Source organism: Polypterus senegalus, chromosome 4 (assembly GCF_016835505.1).
Source record: "Polypterus senegalus isolate Bchr_013 chromosome 4, ASM1683550v1, whole genome shotgun sequence".
NCBI lineage: Eukaryota > Metazoa > Chordata > Cladistia > Polypteriformes > Polypteridae > Polypterus > Polypterus senegalus.
This window is the reverse complement of record NC_053157.1, coordinates 70439838-70463959: the sequence shown is the minus strand read 5'-3', so window position 1 is coordinate 70463959 and position 24122 is coordinate 70439838. Positions and strand designations below refer to the sequence as shown.

The window sequence follows — 24122 nt, the reverse complement described above, 5'->3', positions numbered from 1 at the left end:
GGGCAGAATTGTGGCAGATGAAGTTTAATGTATGTAAATGCAAAGTATTACACATAGGAAGTGAAAATGTTAGGTATGAACACACAATGGGGGTCTGAAAATCGAGAGTACACCCTATGAGAAGGATTTAGGAGCTGTAGTGGACTCAATGCTATCTACTGCCAGACAGTGTTCAGAAGCCATTAATTTCTCTAACAGAATGTTAGGTTATATAACATGGTGTGTTGAGTACAAGTCCAAGGAGGTTATGCTGAAGGTTTATAATTCACTGGTGAGGCCTCATCTAGAGTACTGTGTGTAGATTTGGTCACCAGTTTACAAAAAAGACAGAGCAGCCCTAAGAAAGGTCCATAGTAAAGCGACTAGGCTCATTCCAGGGCTACAGGGAATGAATTCTGAAGAAGGATTAAAAGAGTTGAGCAAAAGAAGATTAAGAAGTGACATGATTGAAGTGTTTAAAATTATGAAGGGAATTAGTAAAGTGGATCGAGACTGTCATTTTAAAATGAGTTAATCAAGAATACGGAAACACAGTTGGAAATATTAGGAAGTTTTTCGTTTTCACAGAGAACCATAGACACTTGGAATAAGCTACCAAGTAGTGTGGTAGATGTTTGAGACTTTCAAAACTAGACTTGATGTATTTTTACAAGAATTAAGTGGATAGGGCTAGAGAGCTTTGTTGGGCTGAATGGCCTGTTTTCATCTAGATTGCTCTATTGATTTAATATTGTCACTAATTAACAGTTGTTTTGGGAAATCTATGAAAAATTAGCTTGTACATTATATTTGCATATAAGTTGTTAGACCCTTAAAGAGTCACTGATGTTAAGAACTTACCCTTGATTACACTATAGTATAAATCCATTCTTAGTAATAATAAATTAATATTTGAAAATACCATTTTCAAGTTTACAAGTTTAAACCATTTTTTAAACCATTACTTACCACCTGGCCTTTCATGTCTTCCATCTGTGTGCAGCAGCATTGAAATTGGTAGGCCCACATTCTTTGATCGGCCAGCCACTACCACATTTTTTCCAAAAGTATCAATACCTGATGAACAATATTGTTAGGAAAAATAATCAGCATAAATAAATATTACTATATATTTTAGGAAATTCAACAAACAAATGAATACTAAACTTGTATCTAAGAAAATAAAATTGCATAACTCAAATTCTGAAGAATGACAAAAACCTGTATTGATGTTAAAAGATACCATCTCAATTTATACGATCTGCTGCAGCATGTATAGATGTAGTCCTCATTTGCAAAGCACATTGAGACATATACTGTTTTGTAAAATACATTTAAGTACATTTTTTAAATACAATACTTCAAAATAAAAATGTAGGCCAAGTGCAGTTGTCTAACACTCTTTGCCAATCGGTGGAGCTTATGAACTGTATTTAGCTAATAGATGGCTTCCATTACACCTACTGTATGACTCAGAAAGTTGAAGATTTATAGTTCACTAGCAAAATACCCGCGCTTCGCAGCGGAGAAGAAGTGTGTTAAAGAAATTATGAAAAAGAAAAGGAAACATTTTAAAAATAATGTAACATGATTGTCAATGTAATTGTTTTGTGACTGTTATGAGTGTTGCTGTCATCAAGGATTTGATTATCATTATTTCTTTCAATCAGGTTCATATTTGGAGGATGTGTTGTGTTCAAGTTACGTTCTGTGTTTGTCTAGTCTGTCCCTGACCATCTCATCTTCGTTGTCAACCATTGTAAAGATAACAGGTTTCATTCATCGAAGTGATCACTACCCAAATCAGTACTCGTGAATCTAAGATGTTCAACAGGCATTCCCAGTATTAAGTTGTGGATTTGCCTTTGAATATTTAGCGGCAGCATGTCTATGAACGTAAAAAAGTTTCTCTCGCACTTTTGCTGAGTTTGTGCCAAACACCATTCTATCCCTGACCATCTCATCTTCGTTTGCATAAACACAGTCCTTGACCAGCAATTTTAACTCCGTTACAAAGTGATCAAAAGTCTCGTTTAATCCCTGCATCCTCTCATTAAACTTGTATCTTGCGAATATCGTATTCATTTTAGGCATGACAAATGCTAGCGGCAGCGTGTCTATGAACTTAATTTAAAGTTAAGCTTTACATCTTGCTTTCCTATTCGTTTCCATAAGCACAGTCCTTCACCAGCAATTATTTAATGTTAGCTCAGACCCGGCAATTAAAAGTTTCTCTCGCACTTTTGCTGAGTTTGTGACAAACACTATTCTATCCCAGACCATCTCATCTTCGTTTGCATAAGCACGGTCCTTCACCAGCAATTTTAACTCAATTAAAAAGTGATCAAAAGTCTCATTTATACCCTGCGTCCTCTCAGTAAACTTGTATCTCGAGAATATCGTATTCATCTTAGGCATGACAAACGCCAGCGGCAGCGTGTCTATGAACTTAATTTAAACTTACGGTTTACACCGTGCTTTGTTTCCGCAGTAGCTGCACTTATCAATATGCTTGTATGTGTCACTCGCTTCATATTCTTTTGCTGCCTTCTGAATTGGGTAATGCATTTTTTGTTCAGCGCTCTTTGGAGCTCTTGCTTGTTCTCTGCGTACTGACTTCACAGTCAGTTCACGTGAGGCCGCTCGGAGTACATGCATCGAAGGTTCTCAGCTGTGCTTGTGCTATCTCGTGCGATCTTGCGATGTCCACGGCTTTATTTAATGTTACCTAAGACCCGGCACTTAAAACTTTCTTTTGCACTTTCGCTGAATTTATGCCAAACACTAGTCTATCCCTGACCATCTCATCTTCATTTGCATAAGCACAGTCCTTCACCCGTGAATATTTAGCGGCAGCGTGTCTATTAGATTGCTGCTGACAGATGGCCTTACATGGGCAGGCACTCAATTACGTGGGAGGCGTGACGATAAGGGACACAACTCCGCCTCACACTGTGACCGAGCTGCAGGCTATGGCCGTATATACAGTATGTACGTAAGTAGGTTCCAGTTATGACCGTTACGCATAGAATTTCGAAATGATACCTGCTAACTTTTGTAAGTAAGCTGTAAGGAATGAGCCTGCCAAATTTCAGCCTTCTACCTCCACGGGAAGTTGGAGAATTAGTGATGAGTGAGTCAGTCAGTCAGTCAGTGAGTCAGTCAGGGCTTTGCCTTTTATTAGTATAGATACTTTATACAAAGCAATCAGCACGCCTAATACAATCACCTAATTTACTGTTTTGATACTAGTGATGACTACTACTCATTTACTTTAAGATGTGTAATACTTAACAATAGATAAGAACGACAATACACTTAACTGAAAATCAAAAACAACATATTCTTAATTCTGAAAAATGCAACAAAAAAAAGATTTCAAGACAGGCTTTCACAAACAGATATAGGAACAGAGTTTGGTAGAGTATGAGCCAAGCAACCGAATGATATTTCTGAAATTTGGATAACCTTGTTATATTGGAAATTTTAGCTTTTTGTTCTTGGCTACATTAGGTGCAATGTAGAGCACACTTATGCACACAACCACACTCACTCATAATAGACAACCACACTCAATATGGAACACTTGAGAACTGCCAATTAACCTAACAGGCTTATTTTTGAAATGTAAAAGGAAAATCAGAGTACCTGGAGAAAACAATACACAAAGATATGTGTACACTCCTCATAGATTGTGACTGTGATTCAAACCCAGGACTTCCAAAATGTAGAGCAGCATTAACCACTACAAGACAAACTTGTGTCATAGTATCATTTTTAAATTCCAAAATATTCAAATGTGTTTACCTGTTCTTTTAATAATTTCCCAAACAGCTGCTGGTGTAGCAGGGATCATTGACTTTTGATCAAGACAAAGTTTTCCAACATTAACTATGTGAAAACCATCAACATCCTTTTCAGGTGCAACAGCATTGCATACTGCACGCTCACTTATATGTTCTAAAAGAGGAAATAAAAAATAAATAAATAACACTGTGTAAAAGTCTTAGGCATATTTTTGAGTTTCAAAAATTCATTTTACAAATAGTGAAGCAATACAATAAGATATGTGAATAGCCTTAAAGAAAGAAACAAACATAGTAATGGTCAACTGTCCATTAGATAAACAAGAAGTCTTTGTAGCCATATAGCCCAGAGCTTAATTAAGCAAACATTAACAAGTGCTAATGATCATTGGCATAATGTGCTGATTGAATCAAAGTGATTAACTGAAACTGAAACAGCAGTATACAGAGAATAAAACAGGGCAAGAGACATCATACTAAAAAGTTAAGTAGATGCAGCATTTTTACCTACAAAGTAAGTGAAAGTAAACATAGCGACAAGACACAAGGTGGTCGTCCTACATCATCAGGGTCTCTAGCAAGCATACATTTGGCAGTAGGCAGGTGTTTCTAATTTCTTCTGCCGACGCACAAACAAACTAGCAAGATGGTGGACTAAGAAAACTAAGTGCAGCAAACAAGAAATACATCAAGCTTTCTTTCCTTTTAGTTCTGAAGACATCCAGCACTGCTATAAGCTCAGAACTGGCAAAAACAGTGGGACTCTGGTTCACACAACTACAGTCTAGAAAGGTCTTATTAGAAGTAGACTTCATGGAAGAGTTATGATCAAAAAGCAACTCCTCCAAAGTAGAAATAAAGCTAAACTCACCTATGCACAAAACACAAAGACCACGGTGCAGAACAATTGTTGCAAATGCACTGCCAGATGGGTCAAAATTAGTCATTTTTCACTCTGAGAGAAGCTATTCTATCTACCGAAGTCCCGACAGTGTTACATGGATGAATGTCTGTCGGTAACAATGAAACATGGTGGGGGTTCTCTGCAAGTTTCGAGCTGTATTTCCACTAACAATGTTGGTTATTTGATCAAAATTGATGGCTCCTTCACTATGAAGAAGTACATGCAGATTCTTTTTCATCATGTACCAGTCATCTGATCAGTCCCAACATTATTCTGCAGTATCACAATGACCCAAAACGTATCTAAAATTATATAAAACTGTCTGCTACAAAAAGAGAAACAGAGAGTCCAGCAACATATGGTATGGCCCCTACAGAGCCCTGATCTCAACATGGGGTTACTTAGAGAGACAGAAGCAAGGATGATTGCCAAAGTCTGCAGTGGACAACCTGACTGCCCAAAGAAATCCTAGAGATGAATGGGGGATTTGCAAACAGACAAAGGGACAATTTCTTGATAACACACAGTAAGAGTTTTACTGGAACTCTTCTCACCAAGCCATTTCTTCCCTTCCTAAAGTCTTGCTATAAGCCTGGTGAGAACGGAGAACCTCAAACCGATGAAACTAAACTACACCTGAAAAAACTTTCATAAAAAGGCTTTGTCATTTAAAGTTTTGATAAAAGTGGCAATTTAAAACAAGATCCGATTTGAAGCAATGCAAATAAATGCAAATAACCTATCAAATATTAAGGGTATTCAATAAATTAATTTAGGTAAAAAATACAACTATGTGACTAAATCTTTGACACTTGTGAAATATTGCAAAATGTGGATAAATAAATTATGGCATGGGAGATAAGAGTTTGTACTAGTGAGGAAAAGTCCTGTAACATTTATTAAAAGGTAAGTGGCAAAGGTATACCAAATGTCAATTAGATGGCAGCTGCCATTAAAATGACAGATCAGTATTTATGGCAGACCAATTAGTTGGTATCAGGCAAAAAAAGTAAGAGCAGAGCAGTACCATCACATATTTTCAAAGAATACTGTAGGACACCACATGACTGATGCAAAGTTCTGGTGCATCTTGTGAAGCTCCTAGTTACTCCGTTCCATATAATTAGATTTTTGTCACAGTTGACTTTTACATTCAGGGATAGAATCAGTCTTCTGTAAATATAATCCCAATATGTGTGAAGTCAATAAGATTAATCATACTGTATTTAGAAAACCACAAAACCAAAAAAAACCTTCTTTGTCGGCAGACAAAGTTATATATTAAGGTAAAAAGTCGCTTGATGCTAGGATCACCAAAAACAGATGTCAACAGGTAAGTTCACTCTGAAATTTATTACTGCTGCTACTCGTCTACCTTAAAACTCCAAAAAATGCTCTATTTTTCACTTTCTGTCTCTTCCATTCCTGCCCAAACTTCACACTATTAATAACAATACAGAAAGCTCCACTGGTAAGGGAACTCCTGGTGTAATCTTGCAACACAGCTTCTACACACCATACCAAAACTAAATTTACAAATTTGTAACAATTGTATACATTGTTCAAATCTGTAAATACACAGACGCAGGAATGAAAATGGGTGATATGATCTCTGCTCGCAGTATTTCATGTGCTAGCTACTTCATTATGTGCTTGGTTAGCAAAAATCTAAAATGACAAATTCATTGAAACGTAAAGACTAATGAAAATGAATTATAACAGCGTTTCTGATAATACAGTCAGTTGCAATATGTGATTATTAATAACAAACAATAATTTCAAATGGTTTGCATTTGTAAATTCTGTTATGTGTGGGTGATTTGTCACTGCTTTCAAAACCTTCACTCTTTTACTAAAAAACTTTTTTTCAAAACAGTTGTCCAAATATCTCTTTTAATTAGTGAAACTCACCCATCTTTCTTGTTTTTACACAAATAAAAATAAACTGTACTGTAGTTTACTGTGTATGTTTTGGATCACTACCACAATACATTAAAACCTGTTTTAGAAACTTAATATTAATGTTTGATAGTAATCTCAAATTAGATAAACATATACATTCTTTTGTTAAGGCCTGTTTTTCCAACTATGAATTTTAGCAAGCTCTTTCTGTCTGTATCCAATCCTGAAAAGGTGGCTTATGCCTTTATTTCTTTGTGATGGTACTACTGTAACTCGCTATACATTATACTGGAGTTACACAACAATCTCTGCCATTTACAACTGGTTCAAAACACTGCCACTGCAGTATTTCTCCTATATTGGCCTCCCATTATTGGCTTCTGGTCCATTTAAATTTAGACAGAGCAACAATTTCATCACCAATTACATACTTTCATCATCTTTCTCTTCCATTCACATGATGTGCCTTCTAACCTGACTAGCAACTTTAAATTGGCTATTTGTAAATGTCTGAATGATTCTAGTGTTCAGCACACTTCCTATCAAGGATTGGTTTATGACTCATGTTACATCTCAAAAAAGGAATATGACAGATAATGAAGGCTAATACAAAAAGGGCAGAGTGGTAACAACACAAGTTACCTTGTTGTAAGAGTAAAATAAAAAGCCCTGTGCTTTTTCGATTCAGGACTTCATGCAAAATAATAAGAAGAAGAAGAAGAAGAAGCTATTTAATCAAATTCTGGGTTGCCTGGCCGAAACACATAATTGCACTAGTTCAGTTGTTAGTGTGGTATGTTAGTAATAACATTTCACAGATGGGGCCACCTGGCTGAACAGAGGGAACCACAGAAAACAAAAAAAAGTGAAAGTAAGTTACATCATCCTGGCTAACTCAGCAACATAAAATGATTCACTCTGTACCAACATCTTTTTGCTTAATCTTTATTAATGCTGGTGACTTCAAAGAAGGAATCAAGGCCTAGGCTAGCAGCATCTTGTTCACAGTTTCTACCTATTTTGGAGCCGTTTCCTGTGACTTAAAAAAATAAGAAGATGAAATTATGAGTCTTGTTGTCCTCTTAGACTTCAGTGTTGCTGTATGTTGTTGTTCAATTACTGAGATGAATGTGTAGCAGGACTGAGAGGACTGCTGTTACCAAGACTGTGCAGGAGTAGACAGAATAAGGCATAACTTTTAAATAGTGTTGCCTTTCATATGGACATGGTCAGAGCAGAGCTGTTGCAGTCTTTGACAGGCAGCATATAAGCTTGTATGTTTCATGAAAAGTGGCTTTTCCACATGATGTTTGAGTGTTTTTTATTTGAAGACTGTGTATCATTGTATAATACAATTCATCCACTTAATAAGATATACTCTATCTATCTATCTATCTATCTATCTATCTATCTATCTATACAGGGGGTCCTTGGTTTACGACACAGTTCCATTCCTAAAACAGTGATGTAACCCGAATTTTGGTGTGAGTCGAAACACACGCTTGTCTAAGTCACTTACCTATCCTAATACATTTGCTAAATCATAATCTAGAAAATAAACACAACTAAGCAATAGAAAAAGGAAAAGAACATATATATATACTGGACTGTACACTGTAGTGTAGTAACAGAAAAAATGAGTGTAAAAAAAATTCTTACCTTTATTCCTTCTCACGTCTCAAATTTTTAAGTTTTTATGGGAGTGAGCATTGTAAACTCGAAACATTGTATGCCAAGATGTTGTAACCCGAGGACCCCCTGTAATGCAATGTAGACTGACTGACTAACTCACCAACTCACTCATCAACAAAAACATTATTTTCAATTCAGGTAAAAAGCTGAAATTTGCCTGGATTCTCACTGAGATTGCACAGGTGGTTAACCAGCTGAAGGTAGGGAAGGCTACAGGGATCTGTGGTACATGGGGTGAGCTTCTCTAGGCTGGTGGTAAAGCTGTCCTCCTGGCATTGCAAGCAATCTTTGCTTCTATTTGGGAGACCAGCGTCATCCCAACTAACTCGAAAACAGGACTTGTTGTTCCTATTTGGAAACATAAGGATGATCTCCTGGATTGCACCAACTACAGGGGGTCATCCTCAATAGGATCCGTGATCACTTGCTCACCTACTAGCAACCACAGCAGTATGGTTTTACATCTAAGAAGTCTACCATCGACCGGATCCTGGCGCTAAGGGTTCTCATGGAACGCAAACGTGAATATCCGCAGTTTCTTTGCAGCCTTTGTCGATTTTTGTAAAGCTTTTGACTCAGTTGCTCGAGCTGCTCAGAAGGACATCCTGAGACTTTGCAGGATCCCCTCAAGGTTGCTGGATATCATGGCCTGGCTATACACTGGTACTATGAGTGCTGTGCAAAGTGGAGGCAGAACCTTTGCATTTTTCCCAGTTGATTCTGGGGTTCACCAGGGGTGTGTTCTTGCTCCTACGCTGTTCAATACTTGCATGGACTGGGTGTTGGGCAAGGTTGTGGGGTTAAGCGGCTGCGGGGTATCTGTTGGCAAAGAAAGATTCACTGATATTGACTTTGCCAACGATGCTGTGATCTTCATGGACTCAACGGAGGCTCTGATCAGGGCTCTCGAGAGGCTGAGTGTCTGGGCTTGCAAGTGTCCTGGATAAAAACGAAGAACCAGGCCTTTAATGACCTCTTATGCACAGCCAATAGAAGTGTGTCTGTTTGCGGAGAGAATGTCAGCCTTGTAGAGAGATTTACTTACCTTGGCAGTGACATTCAGTGGTGATTCTTCTTATGAAATCAGCAGATGGATTGGGATAGCATGGGAGGTTATGAGGTCGCTGGAATGGGGTGTGTGGCGCTCCTGATATCTATGCAAAAGCATGAAGGTCCCAGTCTTTATAGTCCTTGTGCTTCCTGTCTTGCTATATGGTTGTGAGACGTGGACGTCATCCATTGACCTGAGACGAAGACTGGACTCCTTCAGTACTGTGACTCTTTGGAGAATCCTTGGGTACAGCTGGTTTGACTTTGTGTCGAATGAGTGGTTGCTCATTGAGTCCTAAAGTTCACTGTGGTGGTGAACGCTGGCGTGACTGCTCGCTGCTGCCTCCCCCTCCCTTTTTTAGAGGTTAAATTCTTAAATACTTTCTAATTAACTTCTTTTAAGCATTTTTTGAACAATTCATAACAACTTTTTGTGGACTTTCTGTGAACTCTTCAAGTAAGCTTTAAACTTTTTGATCAAATTGAATTCGATTTGAAATCTTACCGGATTGATGGATGCGGTTAACAACTTCTAATGATAGCAGGATCAGTGCAAGGAAGCTGGATATGCAAGGCTCTTACCTGTCTTGTGCTAGCCCTTTGCCTCCTGACGACGATGATTCAACCGGTTTTGGGCCTGTATCAATATTAGGCGGCGGATCTTCTTCGACTCCGACCAATGTTGACTAGATCTCCTATGGACGTCCTATTAACCTTCCCGGACATCTTTTTTCAGCCACGACGGACATATATCCACAGAGGCTCCCGCCGGAATTTTCAACAGGATACTCGAGCTCCAATAACCTTTTACTGGTCCATTTCTCGTCCACCGCTGAGGCCATCTGGCAGAGCCTCGAATTTGAGTGTATTAGCCAGCCTAGCTACGGTGGCTAGCGCTCCTGCTCATCTCAGCGAGGATACAATCAACTTTGCTCATCTTAACATCCGTTCCCTTACAGGAAAGACTCATCTCATTCAGGATCTTCTTACGGATTGTAACATCGACATTCTTTCTGTAAATGAGACGTGGCAGCAACCCCAGGACTTTACTTTGCTCAACGAAGCAACACTTCCTGGGTTTGTTTACATGGCGCAACCTCGCACCTCTGGTCATGGAGGAGGTCTTGCGATACTCTTCCGCGAGACAATGCGAGTTACGCCGCTGACAGTTTCTTCTTATGGTTCATTTGAGTCTCTTGTTTGTCAACTACCTAGCTCTATTCCCACCATTGTTGCAACTATTTACCGTTCCCCTAAATTCAACAGTTTCTGAATGACTTTTCTGCTTTTTTAGCTTATTTGTCCTCGTTATCTTCAAACATAATAATAATGGGTGATTTTAACATTCATTTGGATAACAGTAAGTCCTTGGCGACCACAGATTTTAATTCTTGCCTTGACAACTTTGACTTTCAGCAGTTTATGGAAACCCTGACACATTTCAAAGGACATATTTTGGATTTGATTTGCTGTACTAGACTCACTCCGAATGATTGTACTGCGGAAGAATTTCCCTCTTCAGATCATTTTCTTCTTACATTTAATATGACTCTTACTGTCTACACCATCAAACCTCAACGTGTAATAACTTTTAGGAATCTTAAAAATATCAACATGGACAATTTTCAATCAGGTATTGATGCATTTGTGGAATCATTACAAACTACTTCTTCGCAAGATTTAGTTAACTTTTATAACGAAGGACTTCTTGACATTTTGAATTCGGTAGCCCCACTCAAAACCCGATCAGTTTCATTTACACATACTGCCCCTTGGTTTACACCAACTTTGCGCATTTTAAAATCTAAAGTTCGGCAGTTAGAATGGCTGTACAAGAAGACAGGTCTTAATGTTCATAAAGAGATGTATTTCAGCCATATGCATCACTATAGGGACAGCATACGGCATTGTAAAGCTGCTTATTTTACTGCCCTAATTTCTTCCAACAAGGGGAACTCTGGGACACTTTTTTCCCTTCTCAGATTGCTAACAAGTCCTCCAGACTCTCTTTCCTTGCACTGCCATTCTAACGAATTCTGTAACACCTTAATGACATTCTTTAATGATAAAATCCAGGCAATACATTATAATTTAGGCTCTGCTGCTATTGACTCCACTATTGATGATTTTCCTCCTCCTACTCATTCATTTTCTATGTTCGAGCTTCCCTCCACCTCAGAAATCATGGATCTCATCAATAGCTCTAAGCCTTCGACCTGTCACCTGGATCCAATTCCCACTGTTCTGGTTAAAGCCTGCCTTTCCTCGTTAGCTCCTCTTGTTGTTTCAATTATTCACTCGTCACTTTCCACCGGAATTGTTCACCAGTCTATGAAAACTGCAGTGATTCACCCCTTATTGAAAAAACCTGGGGCTGACCCTACTGACTTTAATAATTTTCGACCAATTTCTAATCTTCCTTTTATTTCAAAGGTTCTTGAAAAAACTGTGGCTTCCCAATTACATTAGCATTTATCTGCTAACAGTTTATACGAACCATTCCAGTCAGGCTTTCAACGTTTTCACAGCACTGAGACGGCACTAATTAAGATCACTAATGATCTCTTAGTGGCTGCAGACTCAGGCCTAATCACAATCCTTGTTCTTCTTGACCTCAGTGCTGCATTCGACACTGTCTGTCATTTCACCTTACTAAAAAGGTTATCTGCACTAGGTATTTCTCATATTCCGTTAACTTGGTTTAAGTCATATCTTACAGACAGAACTCAATTCATTCAGCTGGACACATGTACCTCTACTTCCACTCCTGTAGCATCTGGGGTTCCTCAAGGTTCTATCCTTGGCCCCTTGCTGTTTATCATTTATTTGCTCCCTTTGGGTGTCATTTTTCATAAATGGAAGATAAACTTTCATTGTTACGCAGATGATACCCAAGTTATATATCTCAACTTCATCATCTGCATCGCTTCCACCATCCTCACTTACTGACTTGACTGCCTTGCTGAGATCAAGTCTTGGTTTTCTTCTAACTTCTTGCAGTTGAACTAATAAAACTGAGGTGCTTCTTATGGGCACGAAATCTGCAATTGCGAAGGCATCAAAGATCTCAGTATTAATTGACAACACATCTGTTACCTGTTCAGATCAGATAAAAAGCCTTGGTGTAATTCTGGATAGCACGTTGTCTTTTCAGTCTCACATTAGATCTGTTACCCGAGCAGCTTACTTTCACCTGCGTAATATTAATCGCCTGCGTCCATCTTTGTCAAATCACTCTACTGCTATTTTAGTCAACAGTTTGGTCACCTCCCGCCTGGGCTATTGCAATTCACTTCTCTTTGGTCTGCCCCAAAAGTTACAACATAAACTTCAACTTGTTCAGAACTCGGCTGCTCGTATAATTACTAAAACCCTCTATTCTGATCACATTACACCTGTTATTCAGCAGCTTCATTGGCTGCCAATAAAGTTTAGGGTCAACTATAAAATTTTAGTCCTTACATATAAGGCTATTCATAATCTTGCCCCTACATATCTCTCACAGCTCCTACAAGTCACTAAACCCTCTCGCATGCTCAGATCCTCTTCTTCCATCAACTTAAATAATCCACCAGCACGTCTTGTCAGGATGGGATATCGAGCGTTTAGCAGATCGGCACCCTCCTTATGGAACTCATTACCTGCCTACCTTAGGAACATGACTACCCTTCACCAATTTCAGGTTAATCTTAAAACTCATCTGTTCAAAATTGCTTATTCACTGTAATTTTTACTGATGGTGTTTTATTTAGATTTTAATTTTTAAGTTATTGAATGTTTAATTTTTTATCTGATTGTACAGTGACCTTGAGTTTTTTGAAAGGCGCTTCAAATAAAATGTATTATTATTATTATTATTATTATTATTATTATTATTATTAAATGAGATCAGCCTCTGAAGCACAGCTTGGTTTCCTTTCAGATACTTAGGTTTCTTATGTGATTCTGCAATAGCAAAACATGCTAAAAAACGTATTTGGGTTTTGGAGTTTTTAAAGTTTTTCTGGGAATGTGTAGAAAGAAAGGACAATTACACTCTAAGGATTTGGCAACACTGCAAAAACTGTGGTAGCATGTAAATTGACACAAGGAAACCACTTCCTGTTTATTCCTCTCTCCCTTCGTACCACTCCTCATGTATTCCCCCATCGCTTCTGTGGTTGTCTTTATTTGCATATACCTGTAACTCATATTTGTCTGTGCAGTCACTCTCTATGAACTCACAGCACTGAGCAGAAAGGATGACACTGTGCCTTATAATAGCTCAATTGTTACAGCATTATTATTGACAAATAACAAATAAAAAAACACAATTATTTTCTTTTTAGTACTGTGTAATATCACCAAATGTCAAGCAAATGACTCAAAGCATTTCTGAGGTTTTGAGGTATTTAGTTTTTCTATTTTAGGGGGTATTTTTACTCCAAAACATTGATGTATTGAAATCTCCTTTCATACAAATACCTACTGATTTAGATGTACAGGTCAGGTCAGGTCGGGAAGCATGCACTGGTACAACGTGTGGCTGCACCCACAACATATCAAAACAGCTTGGCATCCTGGCTGACAACCCTCCAGGCAGACACCCGGTCCACACCCGAAAATTACCATCTATGTGCCATAAGCCAGTTGTTAAGTGGGCGTCCCCTCGGCTTGGTCCAGTCACTCGAGTACTCAACAATGAGGATCCTGTGGGCCAGATAAACCTCAAGGATCCACACCACATGGCCATAGTGCCATAACTGACACTCCCTAACAATGCAGGTAATGTGCCTCATTTTTGGACTCCATGAGCAACCACTCATTCGACACAAAGTCAAACCAGTGGTACCCAAGGATTCTCTGAAGAACCACAGTATGAAAGGAGTTTAGTCTTCATCTCTGGTCACTGGATAGCGTCTATGTCTTCCAACCATGTAGCAAAACAGGAAGCACCAGGACTCTAAAGAATTTGACCTCCATTCTTTTACAAAGATATCGGGAGTGCCACATACCCCTTTCCAATGACCCCATGACACCCTCATGCTCTCCCAATCCATCAACTGACATAGGAAGACTCACCAGAGACATAAATGGCACTGACAAGGTAAGTGAACTTCTCGACGAGGTTGACATTCTCTCCACATACAGACAGACTGCTGTTGGCTGTGCCCAAGAGGTATTTATAGGCCAGGATCTTGGTTTTTATCCAGGACACTCACAAGCCCAGACACTCAGACTCCTCTCTAGGTCTCTTGAGAGCCCCAATCACAGCCTCCATTGACTCTGCAAAGATCACAAGATATCACAAGGTCCAAGATATCAAGTCAAGATCAGTGAATCTTTCTTCACTAACAGATGCCCCACTGCACCTGGACTCCACAACTCCGCCCAACATCCAGTCCATGTAAACACTGAACAGAGTACGAGCAAGAACACCCCCCTGATGAACCCCAGAATCAACTGGGAAAAATGCAGAGGTTCTGCCTCCACTCTGCGCAGCACCACAATACAGGCCGGCCATAATATCCAGCAGCTTTCGGGGGGTCCCATAATGTCTCAGGATGTCCCACAGGGCAGCTCAATCTACTGAGTCAAACATGTTATAAAAATTGACACAGGCGATAAAGAAACTCTGCCAATATTCATTTTTGTGCTCCATGAGAACCCTCAGTGCCATAATGTGGTCGATGGTAGACTTCTTAGTTGTAAAACAAGACTGCTCAGGTCGCTGGTAGGTGAGTAAGTGATCACAAAATCTGTTGAGGATGAACCTAGCGAGGACCTTACCCGGCACCGAGAGCAGTGTTATCCCCATGTAGTCGGGACAATCCAGGCAGTCACCCTTCCCTTTCCAGACAGGCATGACATATGCCTTCTTCTCACAAGTTCATCAATAGTACTGAAAAATTGATTATCTCTTCCTAGATAATAATATTTGCCCATTATTAAATCGTGTAAGTATGACGCTATTGTTATATCTGATCATGCATCTCTGATCATGGAGCTTAACTTACTATGTCCTAGACACTCATCTTGTAGCTGGCTTCTTAACCCCTTGTCATTAGCAGATGCGCTCTGTACAGAATTCATATTAAAGCAAATTGATTATTTCCTGGAGAAAAATGCATCCCCAGAGGTTTCTGCAGGTATACTCTGTGAAACACTGAAGGCATTTTATGAGAACAGATTATTTCACATCTTTTTCACAAAAATAAATTTGAAATCAATAAGGTGTCGGAGTTAATCAGCAAAATTACCAGAATACATCAGGAATCCACCTGGTCTATAAATGAGGAACTTTATAGGAAAAGATTTTGCAATCACAATTTAACCTCTTGACTACTGTACAAGCAGAACAGCTCATCTATAAATTGCAACATCATTATTATGAACATTGAGAGAAAGCCAGTAAGATTTTAGCTCAACAAATCCACAAGCACAAGTCTGCAATGCAATAATGGCAATTACCAACATAAAGACCAACTCCAGAAGAACAAATTGGATTTACTAAAGGCAGACACTTAGTTTATAATCTTCAACATTTGTTTAATATAACATATTCACCCATTAAATCTAACAACCCAGAGATCTTACTGTCTTTGGATGCAGAAAAAGCATTTTGCATGGTTGAATGGGAGTACCTATTTACCACATTGCACAAATTTGTGTTTGGACCAAATATTTGTGCATAGATCAAACTACTCTATACTAGTCTAGAAGACTCAGTTCATACTATCATTATTTCAGACTACTTTAAAATAGAATGCAGTACCTAACAAGGATGTCTCCTATCACCATTGTTGTTTGTTATCACCATCGAGCTACTGACTGTTTACTGTCGAAATGCATCAGAGATAACAGGGATTTTCAGAGAAGGACTTGAACAGAAAATATCATTATATGCAAATGAATTTCATGCTAGAAGTCCTAAAAGCACTAGCAGATTTTCAAAAGCTGTCTGGACTCAAAAGTAATTTGAATAAAAGTGTTCTTTTTTCAGTGAACTCTCTTGCACAGAATACTAGACTCGACACCTTCTCATTTATCTCAGTAGGTCAGTTTAAATATGTATGGGTAAATATCACAAGTAAATATAAAGTTCTTTTTCAACAAAAACGTGCCATCTGCGTGGAAAAAATTAAACAAGATGTGAATAGATGGTTCACCCTCCATCTCACATTAACAGGCAGAATCAATACTGTTGAAATGAACACCTTTCCCAAGTTTCTTTTCCTATTTCAAACCATCCCCATTTACATTAGCAAATCTTCTTTTAAGAAATTAGATTCAATCATAACCTATTTATTTGGAATTCTAAACATCAGTGCATCCAAAGGGAGACTTCACAACAAACAGCAGAAAGTGGCATGGCACTAATAATCCACTTGCCTTTCATTCACTCAGAATATGGAAGCAATGTAGGAAGCACTTTTAAGGTAGAGAAGCTCTTATCTGTTGCACCTCTAAATGACAACCACTTTTTTTTCACCCTCTCAAACATTCATATTATTTAATGCTTGGAAAATATCTGGGATTAAAACATTGATTGTACATCAATCCCATGAACAATTAAGCTTTAAATTTAACTTCTCATAAACACAATTTTTCCACTACTTTCAAGCTAGAAACTTTGCTAAACAGAACTATATCTTGATTATTACTATCCAAAATGTTTCCAGGGCAAGATTCAACCAGTTAACATTGCAATCTAGCTCTAGCCTCACTGGTACACATGTTTTGGGCGTGCACCAAATTAATATTGTACTGGACAAAAATCTTTGAATGCCTATCAGATAGTCTTAATGTCACAATCACTCCTAAACCATTAACAGCTATATTCGGTCTACTCCCAGATGGGCTTAAAGTGGATAAGGATAAACAAATCATAATTGCCTTTACCTCACAACTAGCATGTAGACTTATCTTGCTCAATTGGTAGAATCTCAACCCACCACCTTTAAGTGGGTAACTGATGTCCTATTCTATCTGAAATTGGAAAAAAATCTAATTCTCACTCAGGGGATCTGTTCAAAACTTTTTAAATATATGGCTCAGAGCCGATCCCTGATGTAATCCCACCTCCACCTTGAATGCATCTGTCACTCCCACCGCAGACCTCACCACGGTCACACTTCCCTCATACATATCCTGTACAACTCTTACATACTTCCCTGCCACTCCCGACTTCCCCATACAATACCATAACTCCTCTCGAGGCATCCTGTCATATGCTTTCTCCAGGTCCACAAAGATGCAATGCAGCTCCTTCTGGCCTTCTCTATACTTCTCCATCAACACCCTCTGAGCAAACATCACATCTGTGGTGCTCTTTCTAGGCATGAAACCATACTGCTAGCCACTAATCATCACCTCACTTCTTAACCTACCGGTAGCTTCCACTACTCTTTCCCATAACTTCATGCTATGGCTCATCAATTTTATCCCCCTGTAGCTACTATAGTCCTGCACATCCCCCTTATTCCTAAATATTGGCACCAGTACACTTCTTCTCCACTCCTCAGGCATCCTCTCACTTTCCTAGATTCCATTAAACAATCTGGTTAAAAACTCCACTGCCATCTCTCCTAAACACCTCCATGCTTCCACAGGTTTGTCATCTGGACCAACAGCTTTTCCACTCTTCATCTTCTTCATAGTTGTCCTTACTCCCTCCTTGCTAATCCGTTGCAAAGAAAATGCTTTCACTGGGCCTTAAGTGCAGTTTGAATGGACATTTCACTGGTAACACACCATTTCCACTTACCACTGCTGCTTGTTTTTCAAACTAGTCTAATCACATTGCTTTAAATTTCTAAGGAGTGTGATCTTGTGCAGTTAGCAGCATCCAGCATACTTTAAAATAACACACTATTCCACTCTCATTTGGAATGGCTACATCTGCAATTCTACACTATGGTGAGATGGCTTTCAGGTATGGCACACACTGGTAACTGAATGTTTTACTAAAGAAGAAATAATTCTTTAACTCCCCAAAAAATTTTAAAAATAATCCCTAAGGCATGGTACAGAAACCAAGACTTGCACTTCTGGGGTTAAGACACACTGCTGACTTGTTCGCCTTTTAGTGGAATGTCGGAATGTAAATGCACTGTTTTATCAAGTTTTTAGTATTTCCTCTTTACTAACTCTGTAAAATATATTTTCAGTACTTCTTTGTATTTTGTGTTTTTGGGTCATTATGTCTGCTGGTGAAACTTTTGGTGTGTTTACAGTATAGAATGTGGTCAAAAGGCAACTGTCCATATGGTGTCATGATTAGAACTGTATAGATTTAACCTTTCAAAAGTTTCTAACTACCTTCTCACCACTGTAAGGCTTTTGAGAAACCTGCCTGGAATTCCAACTCAGGTCACTAAATTTGTAAAGCAACAACAACAACTACTGTAACATACAAATAAAGTTTAAAACATGAGTAATTGCAACAAAATATACAAGATAAATCTATAATATCAATAAATAGAAACAGAACTATATACAGTATACAGCTAATGCAGCAGTATACCATGAAATCTTAATATGATAAATACTTTTTCCTTTTCTTGGTTTACACTTGACTGGTATTCTTTTTTTGTCAGCTGTTAACCATCAATATATTCTTTTGATTTAAGTATCTACTACACATTTTACACAAATAAGACTATACCTGGCAAAGGTAGCTGAACAAGCAGACCACTCACTTTCCAGTCACGATTCATTTTATCAATCAGTTCTAACAGCTCCTCTTGTGTGACATTTGTAGGTTTTATTAATGTCTCACTACTAATACCTACAAGAAAAAAAGAGTCAAGCCATGGTTATTAATTGACCAATTTATATAGCAGCATGTAACAAGAAATATTCACAAAGAAGAAATGTTTATAAGAACACTAAGAAACATAATATTTATTTAGCATTAATTCATTTTTCTAAACATTACATTACAAAGCATAATATATATTGCTAAAACATTGAAAAGTACACTAACTGATAACACAACAATTTAAATTTGTCATTTAATTTAACATGCAATCCAGTTTATGGAGTTTACACAGAAAAGCCATACTAAATAGTGAAGTTCGATGCACAACATGCATAATAACAACATTGAAATATTTATGTTTGATGACTGACACTATCACATTAAATCACTCATTATATTCCTTTGAAAATTCATTTGGGCAACACTGGAGATATCATTTAAGAAGTTTTCAAAATATTGTTATATTATTGGTGTATAATACCGAAATGCCTTCAATGTTGACACAACACTAATATCCATCTATCCATCCATCCATCCATTATCCAACCCGCTATATCCTAACTACAGAGTCACGGGGGTCTGCTGGAGCCAATCACAGCCAACACAGGGCGCAAGGCAGGAAACAAACCCCGGGCAGGATGCCAGTCCACCGCAGACACTAATATTATATTATGTAATAAAAATTTGGCATGGAAAAATAAAAGAAGTGTTAGCTTGTGCACACAGAAGGGAATTTAGTACATGACTTACAAAAAGGTTTACCTCAAAAGCCCCCTTTGCCATCCAAAGCCTGTCTGCACAACACAGTAAGCTCATTATCTGACCAACTAAATCTGGTGAGATTGCCCTGTATAATCCACAAAAAATCTAATTTACAACTAATCACTGTAGAAATGGAATGAATTATTGCTGTGGAATAATTTTTTCATAAAAAATCTGTTTATATACTCTGATATGCATGCATCCTCTCTCTGAAGCATTTGATCCAAACATATGTTTATCATATAATATGTAGCATGTATTTACGTCACAGAAAACACATTTATAGTGTAAATTGTAAGTAATCTTTTTGTGTTCAGATGCAACATATGATTAATATTTCAGTATGTTTTAAATGTAATCTGTAATTCATCATTATTATTGATAACTTACTAATAAATTTGCTGTATTTCTTTCTTATGAACTACAAAAGATATACATTTATTTGTTCTTTTGAATGTAAATTTTAAACATACTTACCTAATGCAGCTGCAGTTTTAGTTTTGTTTTTAACATATGAATGGCTAGCAGGATCATCGCCCACTAAAATGACACTTAGATGAGGTCTTGTATTACTTTGACAAAGAAGTTCTGACACATCCCTTTGAATCTCTTTGTGTATTTGCTTTGCCAGTTCGGTCCCTGATATTATTGCGGCTGCACAACTATGAAGAATAAAAAAAGAGTTACGTTTTAAATAAACTTTTATTAAATAAAACAACCACAATAAATATCTCCGTAGATTGAAGCATTTTGTGTGTAAGGCTTGACAGGCTGGTTTGCCAAGAAAAACTGTGAGCAGGTACAGAAGTTGAATGCGGAACGCTGTCACCTCCTCTTCCATTTTTAGATGACTTTTAGAGAACCTGACAGTCTGGTGTGCATTTTTCAGGCTTGTGCCTACACTGTCAAAGAACATCTGCAATGACTTCTGCAATGACTTCAAATAAGTAACTGTACCTGTTCAGTACTCTAAGATGAAATGTAAGGCTATTTACAAAATGTTTCATGACTCTCATTTTTGTATATTCCAGTGCCAGGGTATTTCCCTTTGCAAGTACTTCAAGGTCAAGCAGAATCTTTAAAAATCAGTGATCAAAAATCCCCACAGCACCTCTTGGCAGGACCCATGGGACCAAGCAGGACTGACTCACGGCATTATAACTCCCATCATACCTTCAGGAGTCCACATGGTTACCTAGGAGGAGGATAAATATATTCTGAATAAGAGGGCCTTCTGCCACTGCTTCTTTGTTTTGTCCTCCCATTCAGGGTACCATACCCAACCCGGAGGGGGTGTCATTTTCTGTCATATCATTGTGACTTCCCTTCTCTGCAACCCCCTTTTCTGAGATGCTGGATAATCCTGCCTGCAACTTACTAATATATATATATATATATATATATATATATATAGTATGCTTTATTAGGTACACCTGTTCAACTACTTGTTAACATAAATGCCTAATAAGTCAATCACATGGAAGCAACTTAATGTATTTAAGCATGTAGCCATTGTCAAGATGACCTGCTGAAGTTCAAATTGAGCATCAGAATTGGGAAGAAAGGCGATTTACAGTGGTGTGAAAAACTATTTGCCCCCTTCCTGATTTCTTATTCTTTTGCATGTTTGTCACGCAAAATGTTTCTGATCATCAAACACATTTAACCATTAGTCAAATATAACACAAGTAAACACAAAATGCTGTTTTTAAATGATGGTTTTTATTATTTAGGGAGAAAAAAAATCCAAACCTACATGGCCCTGTGTGAAAAAGTAATTGCCCCTGAACCTAATAACTGGTTGGGCCACCCTTAGCAGCAATAACTGCAATCAAGCGTTTGCGATAACTTGCAATGAGTCTTTTACAGTGCTCTGGAGGAATTTTGGCCCACTCATCTTTGCAGAATTGTTGTAATTCAGCTTTATTTGAGGGTTTTCTAGCATGAACCACCTTTTTAAGGTCATGCCATAGAATCTCAATTGGATTCAGGTCAGGACTTTGACTAGGCCACTCCAAAGTCTTCATTTTGTTTTTCTTCATCCATTCAGAGGTGGATTTGCTGGTGTGTTTTGGGTCATTGTCCTGTTGCAGCACCCAAGATCGCTTCAGCTTGAGTTGACGAACAGATGGCCGGACATTCTCCTTCAGGATTTTTTGGTAGGCAGTAGAATTCATGGTTCCATCTATCACAGCAAGCCTTCCAGGTCCTGAAGCAGCAAAACAACCCCAGACCATCACACTACCTCCACCATATTTTACTGTTGGTATGATGTTCTTTTCTGAAATGCTGTGTTCCTTTTACGCCAGATGTAACGGGACATTTGCCTTCCAAAAAGTTCAACTTTTGTCTCATCAGTCCACAAGGTATTTTCCCAAAAGTCTTGGCAATCATTGAGATGTTTCTTAGCAAAATTGAGACAAGCCCTAATGTTCTTTTTCTTAACAGTGGTTTGCGTCTTGGAAATCTGCCACGCAGGCCGTTTTCTTATGGTGGAGTCGTGAACACTGACCTTAATTGAGGCAAGTGAGGCCTGCAGTTCTTTAGACGTTGTCCTGGGGTCTTTTGTGACCTCTCGGATGAGTCGTCTCTACACTCTTGGGGTAATTTTGGTTGGCCGGCCACTCCTGGGAAGGTTCACCACTGTTCCATGTTTTTGCCATTTGTCGATAATGGCTCTCACTGTGGTTCGCTGGAGTCTCAAAGCTTTAGAAATGGCTTTATAAACTTTACCAGACTGATAGATCTCAATTACTTCTGTTCTCATTTGTTCCTGAATTTCTTTGGATCTTGGCATAATGTCTAGCTTTTGAGGTGCTTTTGGTCTACTTCTATGTGTCAGACAGCTCCTATTTAAGTGATTTCTTGATTGAAACAGGTGTGGCAGTAATCAGGCCTGGGGGTGGCTACGGAAATTGAGCTCAGGTGTGATACACCACAGTTAGGTTATTTTTTAACAAGGGGGCAATTACTTTTTCACACAGGGCCATGTAGGTTTGGATTTTTTTCTCCCTAAATAATAAAAACCATCATTTAAAAACTGCATTTTGTGTTTACTTGTGTTATATTTGACTAATGGTTAAATGTGTTTGATGATCAGAAACATTTTGTGTGACAAACATGCAAAAGAATAAGAAATCAGGAAGGGGGCAAATAGCTTTTCACACCACTGTATGTAGTGAACACATTTATAAGATTTTTCAGGATATTCTTGAATGTGCATAACTACACTTTCAAACATATCAAGAGTTCCTCAACAAAGTGACTTCCATGTTGCCATCTGGAAAACTATGTGGCCTCGTAATGAAGACTAAAAACAAATGAACAGGAATCCCTAGTCAGTGGTCCTTCAAAACACCATGCTGGATAAAGTTTCAGTCTTAAATATCTGTTAATGATTTTATTTGAACGAATAATAAAGAATAATTACAAGTCTGATGGAAGATATTGGTGCTGCCTAAAAGATATTACAAATAGAACAAGGTGGGTAAAAATGTCAAGCAGTCTATTGAACACTCAGGATAAGCTTAGAGTTAGAAAAGAGAACATAATGTGGAATAGGTGACTATGAAAAATAAAAGTAAATGTATAAACATGTGGTGGCCAAGGAAAGGGCAGACATTCATGGTGCTACTCCACACAGATAGTGTCACAACAGCATAGGCACCCAAGAATATGGCAATAACAAAATGTGTTTTTGCACATCAGAGAGAGAGAGACTTCACAAACCTAAACCTGCACAATATATTGACTCAGAATTCCAGTAACAGAAACCTAATGAGGTCATTGTTTTGTCACATAAACTACCAGAAGTAGTAGAAAATGCACACATGGAAACAAGAAAGAAAAAGATATTCAATAAACAAACCAACAAGATGGGCAAGACTATAACTTTCTTTTTATACATGAATAAACTCTAACAGAGCAAATATGGTTTCACTCCCACCAGATGAACTACAGACATTTGGAATGAGTCCAAGGTGGTATAATAATAATAATAATAATAATAATAATAATTCATTACATTAATATAGCGCTTAGAAATGACCAAGTGTAGCAACAGAGTTACAGAAAGTCTTCTTATTTTACACAATTCCAAGAATTACAATGACTACAAATAAAATATAGATTGTGCCCTGGAAGTTGAGGTTGCTGATGAGTATTGCATAGTCTAGTTATTCACTAGACTAAAGAGCTGCCTAATTAATTTTTTCAAGCCATTTAGGAACGACTTAAAATTCAGAAATAACTAAAGATCTACTTAAGGAAACAGATGAGGCAGAAG

The 24122-nt window shown here is 38.1% G+C and overlaps 1 protein-coding gene across 4 annotated transcripts in view; it reads right to left on the bottom strand.

Annotated features, from left to right (window-relative positions):
* Nucleotides 1-24122, bottom strand: part of LOC120527431 (probable bifunctional methylenetetrahydrofolate dehydrogenase/cyclohydrolase 2) — a 50186-nt gene that overhangs the window by 16011 nt on the left and 10053 nt on the right. For all 4 annotated transcript variants that reach the window (XR_005633330.1, XM_039750839.1, XM_039750841.1 and 1 more), the window contains exons 2-5: nt 20315-20499; nt 18980-19102; nt 3787-3939; nt 949-1056 (exon numbers count right to left, since the gene is read on the bottom strand). Coding sequence is in view for 3 of the 4 variants with exons in the window: in XM_039750839.1 (XP_039606773.1) it covers nt 949-1056; nt 3787-3939; nt 18980-19102; nt 20315-20499 (569 nt within the window). In the remaining variant the exon portion in view is untranslated. The remainder of the gene's footprint in view (nt 1-948; nt 1057-3786; nt 3940-18979; nt 19103-20314; nt 20500-24122) is intronic.